This window comes from Toxoplasma gondii, chromosome Ib (genome assembly GCF_000006565.2).
Source record: "Toxoplasma gondii ME49 chromosome Ib, whole genome shotgun sequence".
NCBI classification, from domain to species: domain Eukaryota; phylum Apicomplexa; class Conoidasida; order Eucoccidiorida; family Sarcocystidae; genus Toxoplasma; species Toxoplasma gondii.
Window position 1 is genome coordinate 128,350 of NC_031468.1, and position 12,517 is coordinate 140,866.

The 12,517-nt window shown below is 50.9% G+C and overlaps 1 protein-coding gene across 1 annotated transcript in view; it reads left to right on the forward strand.

Annotated features, from left to right (window-relative positions):
* The window catches only part of TGME49_207480 (GCC2 and GCC3 domain-containing protein), a gene marked incomplete at both ends in the record, with an annotated part of 47,531 nt that extends 35,682 nt beyond the window's left edge, over positions 1 to 11,849 (forward strand). The window contains 13 exons of the mRNA XM_018779393.1: positions 265 to 467; positions 902 to 1,137; positions 1,723 to 1,905; positions 2,342 to 2,378; positions 2,627 to 3,232; positions 4,908 to 5,005; positions 5,511 to 5,885; positions 6,600 to 7,052; positions 7,906 to 8,061; positions 8,655 to 8,955; positions 9,467 to 9,907; positions 10,388 to 10,619; positions 11,488 to 11,849. Of these exons, the coding sequence (XP_018638512.1) occupies positions 265 to 467; positions 902 to 1,137; positions 1,723 to 1,905; positions 2,342 to 2,378; positions 2,627 to 3,232; positions 4,908 to 5,005; positions 5,511 to 5,885; positions 6,600 to 7,052; positions 7,906 to 8,061; positions 8,655 to 8,955; positions 9,467 to 9,907; positions 10,388 to 10,619; positions 11,488 to 11,849 (3,683 nt within the window). The remainder of the gene's footprint in view (positions 1 to 264; positions 468 to 901; positions 1,138 to 1,722; positions 1,906 to 2,341; positions 2,379 to 2,626; positions 3,233 to 4,907; positions 5,006 to 5,510; positions 5,886 to 6,599; positions 7,053 to 7,905; positions 8,062 to 8,654; positions 8,956 to 9,466; positions 9,908 to 10,387; positions 10,620 to 11,487) is intronic.
* Positions 11,850 to 12,517: the final 668 nt, after the last annotated feature.

A 12,517-nucleotide genomic window follows, 5' to 3' on the forward strand; every position in this document is an offset into this window, starting at 1 on the left:
GACATAGATAGATGTAGGTAGAGAGACAGAGAGAGAGAGACAGCCTCATATTCATATCTCTCCACATGAATATGTATATGCGCGATGGATGCCTGTAGAGGTAGACGGAAGCGTGTGTGTGTGGAGGATCAAAGGCGGGATGGAGCAGAGACAGGAATCGCTTTCACTAGGTCCTTTCTTTGCTTGAACCTTTTTTCGAGCTTTGGAGCTCCCCCCGCGCTAGTCGTTTGCATCGTGTGACCTTCGCCCGCTTGTTTCCTTCAGAGACTCTGTGCGATCGACAGCTGGAGGAAATGAGTCGAACGCTGGCAACTCAACAACAGGCGTACCGTGCCGCGCTGGATAAGCGCGAATCCGCGGCAACTCATCAGATCGAAGGGAGACAAATGATTGAGAAGGTGCTACTCTCCCAGTTCCATCAGTTTTTCAAGGCCACTGAGGCACGGCGGCTGTCGCAGTTCTACCAGGTGAACTTTCAACGTCGTCGCAAGACTCGGCGTTTCCTTCAACCGGGACATGCGTCCTGTCAGCGCTATCGCGTTCGGACGGATGCACGCAGATCCTCGTAGAAACACGTCCATCTGCATGAATCGCCGTAGAGAGAGATCGATATGTCAATCGAGGTAGACGCAGAGAGAAACAGGATATGGAGATAGAGAGATAGGTCGAGAGATAGAGAAATAGAGAGATAGGTAGAGAGATAGAGAAATAGAGAGATAAGTAGAGAGATAGGTAGAGGTCTACGGACGCATGAATTGAAAGGGAGAGAGATCGATGAAGATGTATGTTTGACTGCGTGGTGAGAGAGACACCAACGTGTGGACTTGGATGTGTAAACGAGAAAGCCTACGGTCGTCAAGGTTTTCGGCCTTGTTTGTGCTGCTGCCGCTTGCTTTGACAGCATCTTGAATCCTCGCGCATTGCCAAGCTTCGTGAAGATCTGAAGGAGGAGATGTACGAGATGGAGAGGACGCGAAGGCGGGAAGCCTGGGCGCAGGCAGAGTACGAAGAGAAGCGGAAGAAGGCCCTGCAGCACTTTGAGGCGCAAATCAAGGCCACAGCGGAGGCGTTCAAAGGCGAAAAAGATGGTGTGGTTTTAGCTACTTTGGACACTCTGGAGAGCCTCCAGGAAAGGCGGTAAGTGGGCACTGAAGCAAAGATCCCGAACCGCTGATATAAGTGAGAACTTCAGGAAACGAGGAAACTTCAGAAGCGGTTTGTGCGGGGCAAGGGAAGCAACGGTACGGACGCCTGCGATTCTGGTAGTCAATCGAACTCGAAAGAAGACGCACAACGAGGACCGTGGACGCAGAGACGCCGCGGGAAGCACAGGGTTGTCTCTCGTGCCAGCCACGAGAGAGGAGAGAGACATCTCACAGGCTGCTCTCGACTCCGCGGCGAAGGTGAACCTCGGCTGGTCTGGGCGCCAAGGAGCCCAGATAAGGAACGTAGTCGACGTCTCGAAAATCGGAGGAGAACGGCCGACTCTTTGGAAACCTGCGTACTTGGTTTTCCGATTCGCTGTTTTCTGAACGACATGCGAAACGAAGCGCGTCGACTCAGCAGAAGGCTGGAGAAGCGAGCGGGACCCCGACGCGATCCCCGAACTCGGAAAAAGAACGCGCCTCTTTTCTCCGTCTGAATCGTTTCACTCCTTACCGTTCAGAGGCGGAAGAACTGTGCTTTCAGGTGCTCGCTCGTGTGTATGTGTGTGTCGGTCAGAAACGCCGCGCTCGAAGTCGTCCATTCGATGGAAACTGTCCTCTTGAAGGCAAAAGCCACTCAGGCGAAAGACCTTGCAGACGAACTCTTCGAGCAGCAGGCCGAGCGGATGAAGAAAGATCTAGGGGGACGCCGAGCGAGATTTCTCCTCGTAGCCCAAAACATCGTTCGCCTCCACGACAGGTGAAAAAATGGAGAAACGCGTTTCTTCCTTAACGTACCGAGGCAGATAAAACTCCTCCCTAAATGCTGGCCGTGATGAGAGAAGAACCCCCGTGGAACTGTCTATGTAGAGACACATGCAGGAATCTCTCTGTCTGTACTAACATGTCCAAGCGTCATATCACCCATCCTTTGAAATATGCGTCTACGTATGTATGCGCATTGTTGTGCATACATGGATGATCATATATACATATATATATCGGTACATATATATATATATATATATATATATCTGTACATGTATATATATATATATATGTGTATAAGTGGCTACAGGTTCATTAGTAGAGGCGTAGGATGCACCTGCGTTCGGCGTTCCAAAGATCTTCCGCAGGTGTGTCTAGTCCCTCATTTTGGATCTGCCGTGCGACTTCTCCGTTTTCGTTTCTCACAGGATTGCGTCAGGGGATGTGATCCCGACAGCTCAACTGGTGAGAGTTAGACCTCAGGCAACTTGACGCTGGAGCAATGATTCTCTTTCATTTCTGTCTTTCTTCATCTGCGCGTTGTCGCCTGCATCTAGGTTCTGTTTCCATTCCTTCGCATCAGCGACAGTCGTGTGAGGTCAGGCAGCGGCGCAGGGACGAAGGTCCTGGCGAATCCCAGAGCGAACGGTTTGAATCTCTCTGTGCCCCCCTCTGTGAATCGCTTTCTTGCGTCGCCGTGTCTTGCTCCCCAGGAAGATATGGTGGAAGATGCTGCAGCGATCCTGGAAGATCTTCGACGAAGCCAAGCGAACGAGAGACGCGAGTGGCTGAAAGGGCAGCGAGAGGTGAGAGACGCGATTTCGGAGAGACACAAAGGCACGCTCCAGTCCAAGACCGCCGACGTGAAGGACGCGACTCGGCAGTACGTGGCGCAGGAGATCGGCTTATATTCGGAGCTGTTCAGGCGAGAAGAAGACGCCCTGCTGCCGCATGGGAAGCGCGCTGTTATCGACACGGTCGAGGCGGTTTTCGCGAAGCAGCTGAAGCAGCAGAGGAAGGCCTACCATCTCGTCTTAGAAGAGAGCGAAGCCGAGTTGCGAGACTCGCCAGGAAAGGGCACCGAGACCTACCCCGCGCCCGGATTCCCCCATACGCAGGAGACAGGCGGAGAATTCATGAAAAAGAAATCGCGATTCGAGGAGGCAAATGAGCAGAGACTCGCGCTGAAGGAGGACGAAAAGGCGAAGCAAATTCAGGACCTGGAGACGCGACTGTCAGAAGTCCGGGAGAAACGCAGCGAAGCTCTCAGAGGCGTAGCCGAACTTGAAGTGGAAGTCACAGAAAGATACCTCATCAAAGTACGTGGAAATGGGCAGAAAACCAACAAACATCGTCTCAAAACACTTTCATTGGGGGACAAGAGATACGCCCTTGAATTTCTCTCATTCGATGTCCATCGGCCGCCTGTGATTTCCTACCTGAGATCCTCAGGTGATTGCCGCACCGCGTGCGTCCTCTTACAAGGTCGCCGAACTGCGGCTGCATGCATGCGAAAGAAAAGGCATTTGCATATACTCGACTCAGAGCGACCGAGAGCTCACACGACAGCGCCATTCCTTATGTCCAGATTCCTTTGCACCTAGATCGACATACAGCGTGGAGAAAGCGAAGCCGGGGCATGCGAGACGAATAAACAAGTATATATATATATATATATGTCTGCGCGTGGATGTCCAACGCTCTGTTGTTTCGTCGAGACTCGCCCATGCATGGGCCAGTATAAGGAAGCATCGCAACATAGGATTCATGCATTTGTTCGCAAGCAAACATAACGGTGTCTACGTAGGAGCCGTGGCGCACGTGTTGCAGAAGAGAAGTTGGCAGCATTTTCACAAGTAAATAATGACAGAAATTCTAAAAGCAACTAGGAAGAGTGCAGAGTTTTCCTAGGCCCCTTTTGCACTCCTTAGTGCTTCGAGTACTCCACTCACGGATTCATAAAACTTAACTGGCGTTATCGGCAAGGGAACGTCTTGAGAGTGATCTACGGCATTGTACGGCATTGAGGTTCCTACACCATTGCCTGCCGAGTTGAGTTGCAGGTGGGTGAAGGAGCAGGAAGACTCATGGAAGACGAAGCTTTTGAAGCCTCGTCGATGATCGCTGCAGAAGCCAAGCGACTCAGCCAGTGAGAAGCAACATGCATGCACCCCCCAAACACAGACCGGTCTCGTGTGAACCAGTTCATTCCCAGGGTGCATGAGCTTCGATTCCATGTGTAGACCGTCCGGCGCTTCCGCGTCTTCCGTATTCCTATGCATTTTAATTCAAAATCGAATCGCGACGGGTGAGATTGGAGGCATCGTTGCTCAACTCCCGCTGGGATCTCCAAACAAGGAAATAGTCAATGCAGTTAAAGAAGAAAGGCATGTCGCATGCAACGGCTGTCGACGAGGCGACCAGAGAGCCGACCTTTCAAAAAGCATTCCTGACAACGTCGTGAGCTCGTCAGAGCTACAGCGTTGTGCAGGCAACTTCGAGAAGGCGCCGGCCAATGCGCGCGCGGAGCGAAATCACACCTTGGTTTAGGAGATCGAACGAAACTGTCTGAACTAGATTGTTTCCAGAAATGTCTCTTTTCAGTCGATACTCGCTGGGTCTGAGTCATGCAGCAGGAGCCCCCGAGCCACGGACCGTAGTTTCCATATACAAACATACGCACCTATATTTATATATGAATACAAATACATATTCGTATACATATACGTTTATATATACGTTGATTTATGGACACATATATAAAGTTATATGTATTGACAAATATACATACACGAATATATATATATATATGTAATTTAAAAAGTTAATGTTCAGAGATTTGTATATATATGCATATATATATATATACATATATGTGTATATACTGGTGTGTGTATATTTTGGGGAGCGCTGCTTTTGAGGCTAAACTGACGGGTCAAGGGAGCAGCGAAACTAACAGCTGGAGTGCCGAGACGTTGTCTCCATTTGTTGTAGGCTGCAACGAAGTATCTTGGAGTTCGCAAAGCAGCAGCTAGTGGCGACGAGAAATGCAGGAAAGACAAGAGGCAAGAAATCGCATTTCTCTGCTCTAGGTGGACTTCCCCGAGAGACCAAGCGGCTGCTCCAGGTGGCAGAGGAAGATCGCATGGAGACTCGGGTGCGTGTCATTCTTTGAACGAATAAATAAACGATACCAATTCCATAATAGGAAAAGAACTTTGACAAATCGTATACGCTGCTTACATGTGGAAAACAGCTTCTCAATGTTGGCAAAACCACAGATCTAATCTGAAAAAGGTTTTTATGGAGTTGTGCCTCACACAAACTCTCTTGAGTGCATGAGGAGCCTCCAACAAACACAGCGTAACCGTCCTACTTTCGCACTCGCTCCTCAGTTCGCGTCTTGTCGCTGCCTGTTTTGTGCCTGATTGCCCTGCGGTTCGTGTCTTCGTGAACCATTTCTCGCCTTCTCTGTGTGCGTCCTTTCCGCCGAGCGTCTTCGAGTGACGATGCAGCACTCGACTTTCTGAGTCTCGAAGCACTGTACATCATTTTCGCATGCGTCTCGCATCCCCGTTTCTTTTCTGTGTCTCCTAGCTTCCCTGTGAGGGGAAGAAGAGCGAAGCTCGGACGTCTTGGTGCTTCTCTCGGAGTTTCAGAGAAAGAGGCTGTTCTCTGTTTTGCGTTTCAGGCTGAGTACGAGAACAACGTGAGGCAGCGCAGTCGCGCAGAGACCCGCGGGGTGTTGGCCGGTTCGTTGGCGGCTCGCGGCGCGGCGGTTGAAGCTGACGAAAACGTAAATCGACTCTTGCTCAAACTCCGAGAGAAACGCGGCGATGTCCACGCTTCGCTCTTCTTCCTCGACGACCTGGTTGGCACGATTTGCGATGCCAAGTTCTCCACGCGAGAAATGGTGCAGATCGACGCCCAATATGACCGAGCCACTCGAGAATTAGAGGAGGAATTCGAAAGGTAAAAACTCTCTGTTTTCTAAGGTTCGTAGGTGTCGCCGTTCTGAATCTATATCTCCACGATTATGTTGGCATTTATTCAAATCGCTTTGTGCATATATGAATGCGTGTATAGGGGCGTGTGCCTTTTAGCGTATCGGCACGAGACCGTATCCGGTCACATGTGTGTATTCATTTTAGGTGAACCTTTAGAGCTTCGCTCGAAGTTTCGCGGCGCTGTCCGCTTTTAGCCGCGTCGAAGTCGCCCCGAATAGATGCATCGTCTCCAAAGGCATCTGTGTCTATTTCGGCATTTCCTGAAAAAGCATCCAGCGCCTTTACTGCTTTTGCGCCGTTCCCCACCTGTGGATGCGAACCCGGTATTGTTGTGCTCGTCTGTCGTCGCTCCCCTGCGGTCGTTCTGTCTGTTATGAACACTGCGTCCTTGTTTCTTTGCTCCTTCTATTCTCCTCTTCTCTGTAGCTCCAGAGCCTTGAATGAGAACTACGCATTCTGTAGTTCTAGGTTTGAACCTCCCGCCAGCGGTGACCACTTGACCGCTCTGCGTCTTCTCGTATTTGCCTTTATTGCCGCTTTTGACAATCGCGCCACTGCAGTCCGGACGCGAATTGTTCCTCTCTTCTGTCTCCCCTTCCTGAAGGACTTGTGTCATCGCGACGCACCCGTTGTCTTATTGTTGTTATGTCTCTCCGCCGCCCTGTGCCTTCACGGTCAGAGAGCTGAGGGCGTTGCAAGAAGAGTTCGATTCCGACTCGCAGCGGCTGGAGGCAGAGCTCGCCGAGGTACGCTTGCGTCTTCGGAGGACGGAGGAGATGGAGAAGAGCCGCTTGGAAGTCGACCGTCGCTTGCGCGAAGCAACCGCTTCTTCTGAGGAAGAAATCGCGGCTGTGCGGAGAGACTTTGCTCAGAGAATCGACAGAGTCCAGAAGGAATTCGACAGCGAGAGAGAGGCTCAGGAGCAGGCTTTGCAGGCGAAGCTTGCGCAGCGCCGAGAGCTGTTCAATAAGCGGAGACAGAAGCTCGCCGGAAAGGCGCAAGCTGAAGAGGCGAGGACACAAGAGGATCTCCAGAGAAAGAAATCGGTCGCCCATTCACAAAGAAAAAAAGCTACGTTCGAGCTCCTCCTTGATGAGGCTCGTTCGCACCCAACTGACACCACGATTCGACAGTAGGCTTTCAACACTCGACAGAAGTGAAACAGAGGCTTGAGACGCACAAGGGTCAGGAAAAAACGCGACATGGCACTGCGCTTCGAGCACGAGAACCGACAGTCTTCATGCTCTCTGTGTACCACCGCGCCTGTAGATGGACTGTCCACTTGGATGCGCAGATGGACTTGATTCTTCTACAGTTTCTCCCTTCATCGCTCTTCAGTGCAACCTGAGGAATCCTTACAACGAAGTCCACAGAAGGGGGTAGAAGGGCAGAGACAAAGGCCTCTATATCACCAGCGAAGGTGACCATCCGTTGGCAGTGGTGTGTTTGTGTGTGCGATACCTGTTCGCTACTCATGCGGGCAGACGCGGGTCGCTCCACGGAGAGATGAGCACGAGATGCATGCTGGTTCCGTCGTTCCTCGTTCTTTTGTCTCTTTCGTCGCCGTCACCCACACAACGCAAACTGGCAGCGTTCCTCCTGTGAGGTTCGCCGCTCTGCGTTGCATTCACAGACAAGCTGGCCGAACAGTGAATCGCGTGTTTGAGTTCAACACCGTTCGACAGTGAGGGTACTACACAACAGTTATGGCCAACGCGTGATACATGGATTTCAGGTATCATAATCCTTATTATAATCCTTATTATCAGGGTGAGCAACATGCCATCGAGGCGCTCGTTTGCCCAGCATCCTCGTCCTGGGGGTATCGAGAAGCGTTTCGCTTTCCGCGAGGTCTCCTTTTTACACCTTCTGTGTTTTCAAAGGTTAATCCAATGAAGTAGGGTAAACAAAAGAGAAAGAACTCAAACGCGTTCTGCCGCCTCACTGCGTCGAGCTTTGCCGCTGCACACCTTCCTTTTTTCAAGGCTGCACAAGTTCATGTCGTCAGAACTCAGCGAGGTCGTCAACGCCACGGTGCTCGAGCAGCTCGCAGAAAAGTCTGCAAGGCTCACGGCCGTCTCCACCGAGATGCAGAAGAAACAGGCGGACGAACGCCGTGCAGCTGAGCACGAGTTGGACGGGTACGCAGGAACGCTAGAAACGACGGATCAGTAAAATGTTCAAAAGGATGGACGGAGGGGAAGGCTCCGGGGAACAGAGGTTCCGGTCAATGCAGTGTGTCTCACTCGCTGCAGCCTGCGTCTCTTGTTGACCACAATCGAACTGGCCGACGGGTGCCGAGTCCTCTCAGTGTCCTAAACTCGAAAGCCAGTCTGCCAACCGCCATGGTCTGCCCACATGAGACAGCACACGGACACTGTGTCCATGCGTTGTCCTCAACTACCTGCAATGGATCTCCGTTCTTTTGAAGAAAACAGAAGAACACAATCTAGGCCACACACACACAGAGATCTCCCGTTCTTGTGTAGGTCGTCTGCGTGTGTTGCAGTCTGAAATCCCGTTCACAGAGCAGCAACTCAGCGTACCCGCAGAAAAGCCACTGAAAAAACATGATGGCGTCGATCTCTAGACCCCACACAGTGCCCCCATGGAAGGGTCTCAAGTTAAAAAGAGAGACACACGAGAGTTGCTACTCCCGTTGGCCGTTGTTCACCTGCCGTCTCTCACAGGCGTTTAGCGTTTTGCTCCATTGCCTTGCTTTTCGTCTTCCCAGAAAAATCTCCGCCGCTGAGAAGAAACTTGCCTCTGCGTCCGAGGAGAATGCTGCGCAGATGATGGAGGACGTCGCAAACCTAAAACAGATGAAAGAAGCGAAGCTGCGAGAGCTGGAGGCGACGTTCAGTCTCAAACTGGAGTCGGCTTTGCAGGTGGAACGGCTGGCGATAGAGCCCGTGCAAGCTGAACGCGTGTTTCAGATTCAACAAGAAAGCCTGAAAAACATGGTTAAAGTTCTCGGCGAGTTCGTGGTCCTTAACGACCCGACTGCGATTGGTTTGACCGATCAGGTGAAACAGGTTAGCCTCCACTGGTGGTCGCGACAAAGAATCTCCACGAATAGGGAGGATCGGACATGCCGCGGGAGTTTCGTCAGTTTCTCCAGACGCGAGACGGAAGACGCAGCCACGAATGCAGGAAAGCCCAGGAATATGCGTGGTGGAAACCAAGCGGAGTCTCCACATGCAGCGACGCGTTTCGAACGAAAGAAACGGCAGGCGGGGGGGATCGAGGATTCGCTGGAAATCCTGGAAGGCGAGACACACGTCTCTATAGCAGGCACAATGCTTGTTTGCGTAGGCAGTTCCTTGCCATGTTGATCACCTAAGTACCAGCACACTATCGGCTTTGGATGGGAGCAGACGTTCGCGCCGGAGACGTTGTCTGTTTACCCTACGTTCGAGCTGTTGTTCGTCACTGCATTCCCCTATATTCTGGTGCCGTTGACATTCTCTTCTACTTTACCTCACAGCAGTCTATTTGTCTCGAATCTGAACACTGTGTTCGAGCATGTTATGAGGTGGATTCCAGGCTCAAGCGCGCATCGAGATGGAAAGGTCGCGAATGAAGGAGATCGCGGGCATGAAGGTTCTGGACCTGGACAAGATTCTGAAGGAGAAAGAAGCCGAGTTGAAGAAGCAGATGGAGGCGAGCATTGCGGCGTTGCGCGAGAAGCTGAAAGCGCAGCAAGAGCGAGAAGAGCAGCTGCAGAGAGAAAAGCACGAAGCAGAAATGAAAAAGCGAAAGGAGGAACAGCGAGCTCGACGACTCAAGCAGCTGCGACGCATGATCAACTCTGCCCAGCCAGACGACCCAGAAGCTGCAGACGACATCTTCAAAAAGTACCAAGATGATGCAGAACGCCTTGAGGCAGCACTCGCGAAAGAGCGAGCCCGGCAGCATATGCTTCTGCAGTCGCAGCTCTTCCAACGTGCCAACAGAAAAGAGCACCGTCTTCGACAAGAAGGAGAGGTCAGGCGAGGTCGCCATTTCGCCGTCTCTCCATACGCGAGTGGACGGATTTGAAGCGCTCGAATCACGCAGGGGCATACACAAGGGCATTCTATTTGTGCATGCATGAAGCCTTGTGCACTGCGTGGGTCTACAGAGACATGTAATTTTCCAGTCCAAGAGTGTCTGCGGCAACGCGGGCAGGAATGGTTCTTAGCTACGACGCAGCATTCTGTGTCCCTGGACAGAGCAGTGTCAAACGTAACTAAAACTCTCGCATTCGACGGCCTACGCAAGCCAGCGATCATTTCCGTGAAGGGGAGTACGCAGATGAGTGAACGTGTGCATACAGATGCACGTACTTTCTGTTGTGCCTATAACCATATATATATATATGTATATATATATGTGTATGCGTATAGGTACAGATAGAGATATGCCTGGTTGAAATAGCTGCATGTCGGTCAGATCACTTCTGAGGAGTTCTGTGTCGCTCTGCAGGGTGAGCTGTCAGAAGAATGGTCTCGCTTGAAGAAGACTCGGGAGTTGGCAGCCGTGCCACAGGAGACGGGCAACGGGACTAAAGATGCGGACGAACTCGACGAAGAAGAAATGTGGAAATATTTTTTCACAGTGCGGGTTGCGGAAGAAGTGGGAAAGAAAGCGAAAACGGTTCAGGAACTCCTGCGCGCCGCCCTCAAACAGCTCACGTCTGGTCCACCTAAAGACGACGGTACTTCACCACAGTCCTCAGAAGCTCACAGAATCTCATGCTCGGTTCTTCTGTTGAACACGAATGACAAATACAAGCAGCCGGCTGGTGATGTTGTATACATTTATATATATATATATATGTGCATATACCGCTCCAACTCTTTCTTGTAGAAATAGAGTCTACGAACGTAGGTTCTCCAACAACTAACGTGACCATTTATTTCGTAATATTAGTGAACTCTTGTAGTCTCACCCTAACTAGGACGCAGTGATCTGCGTAGATAAAGGGAACTCGCCAGACTTTACTGGCTGTATATTAGTCATCAAAAAGACATCACGGTTTCAGATCGGTTTACCTACGAAAGCGCTGAGGTCCAGTCTCCTCCGACATCAACGTTGGTCCACATCGGCTATGGCCTTGTTGGAATTTGTGGGTGTGGCTGAAGAAAAACACGAGTGAACAGCACGGATGAAAGCAACTCCATCCCCCAAACTTCGTCGGATTTAAGGTGATACAGGTGTGGACACAGAATTGCATGTATTCCCGTAAGTAGAGGGAAGAACTCGTATTTCCACGCTTTCCTTTGTATAGCTGCATGAGTGGTTCCTCATTCAAGTTCTACTTACACGAACCGCCTACGCCTTTGAAAAGCTCCAGCCCATATACAGACTCGGACAGAAAATAGACACACATCTGGGTGCCTGGCCGCATGTGGCGGTAACCCGTGGTGTAACTACCTCTCCTCCAAACAAAGAAGATTGCAGAATATGGATAACTCGACGTCCCCTTTCTCGAGTCTCAGTTCACGTGTAAGGTCGAATCTTCTTCCGGGTATCTTTTCCGTTTGGTGGGGTTGTGTTCCTCTTGCTCCCATTCCTTCGCTCAGTTGGAGGCGCCCTTGCAGCTGAAATGGCAGAGTTCGCCACGCCAGACAGTATCGAAAATCTCGTTGACAAGGTGAGTTGCCTCCACCCGCTGGGCTCTTTTCTCGCTCCAATCTCCCACTGTAGGTTGCTTGAATCCGATGAAGCGTGCAAAAACAGAGTGCTGTATAGAACCATATTACCGTCTGCCCAGGGAGGTGGAGTCCTAGTCCGTCTTTATGGTGTAGACGTACGCATTCAGACAGGCTCTGTCGCAATTCGGTGCTGCATCCTTCACCCTCCACGTGGATATTCGGAAGGGCAGGGACCTTCACAGAACAGTACGGACGCTGTTAGTCGTGGTTCATTTCGCTCTCCGAGCTGAGTCCTTGTCTCACAAAGTATTGTCCACTGATACACTGATTAAGTGAAGATTTCTAAGACGTACCCTGTTGGCGGAAGTGCCCTTCAGAGTGAGCTTGCACAAACGTCATCGTGGCACAGCATCGGGTGGATCTTTCTCGATGCCCAGTGGGGTTTATATGCCCACCTGGAAACTCCTTCAATGCACAAACAGAGAGGAAGCTACCTTCATGCACAGTGTCGCTGTTTCTGTAAACGTTTTTGATGTTGCCTGTACAGCTTTCGAGATTGACGGAAGCACTCGTGGTTTCAGAGGACGACGAGGACGAGGAGTGATATGTTGTGGCGTCCACTCTAAAACATAGGTGTTTCGTCACTACCCGAAATACCGCTAGTCTATGACGCTCGATTCATCAATGCATTGTTAAAAGTCCTCAGTTTCGACTAACATCCTGTTTTCGTCACAGTCAAGTTATTGACGGTACTCTGTTGCCAATAATAAGCATGGTTCTTGATACAAATGCATTTCCCCTGTCAAAATTGATCGGCATGCAGTTTGCGACCCCTGTTCAAGTAAACTGTCAATTACTCTTGGGAATCGATAAGTGGGCCGAGAGGGAAGTCAGGGCTATGATCATAGGAAAAACTTGAAATGAAGTAAGCTTATATGTGGTCAGTCAGGATAGTCTC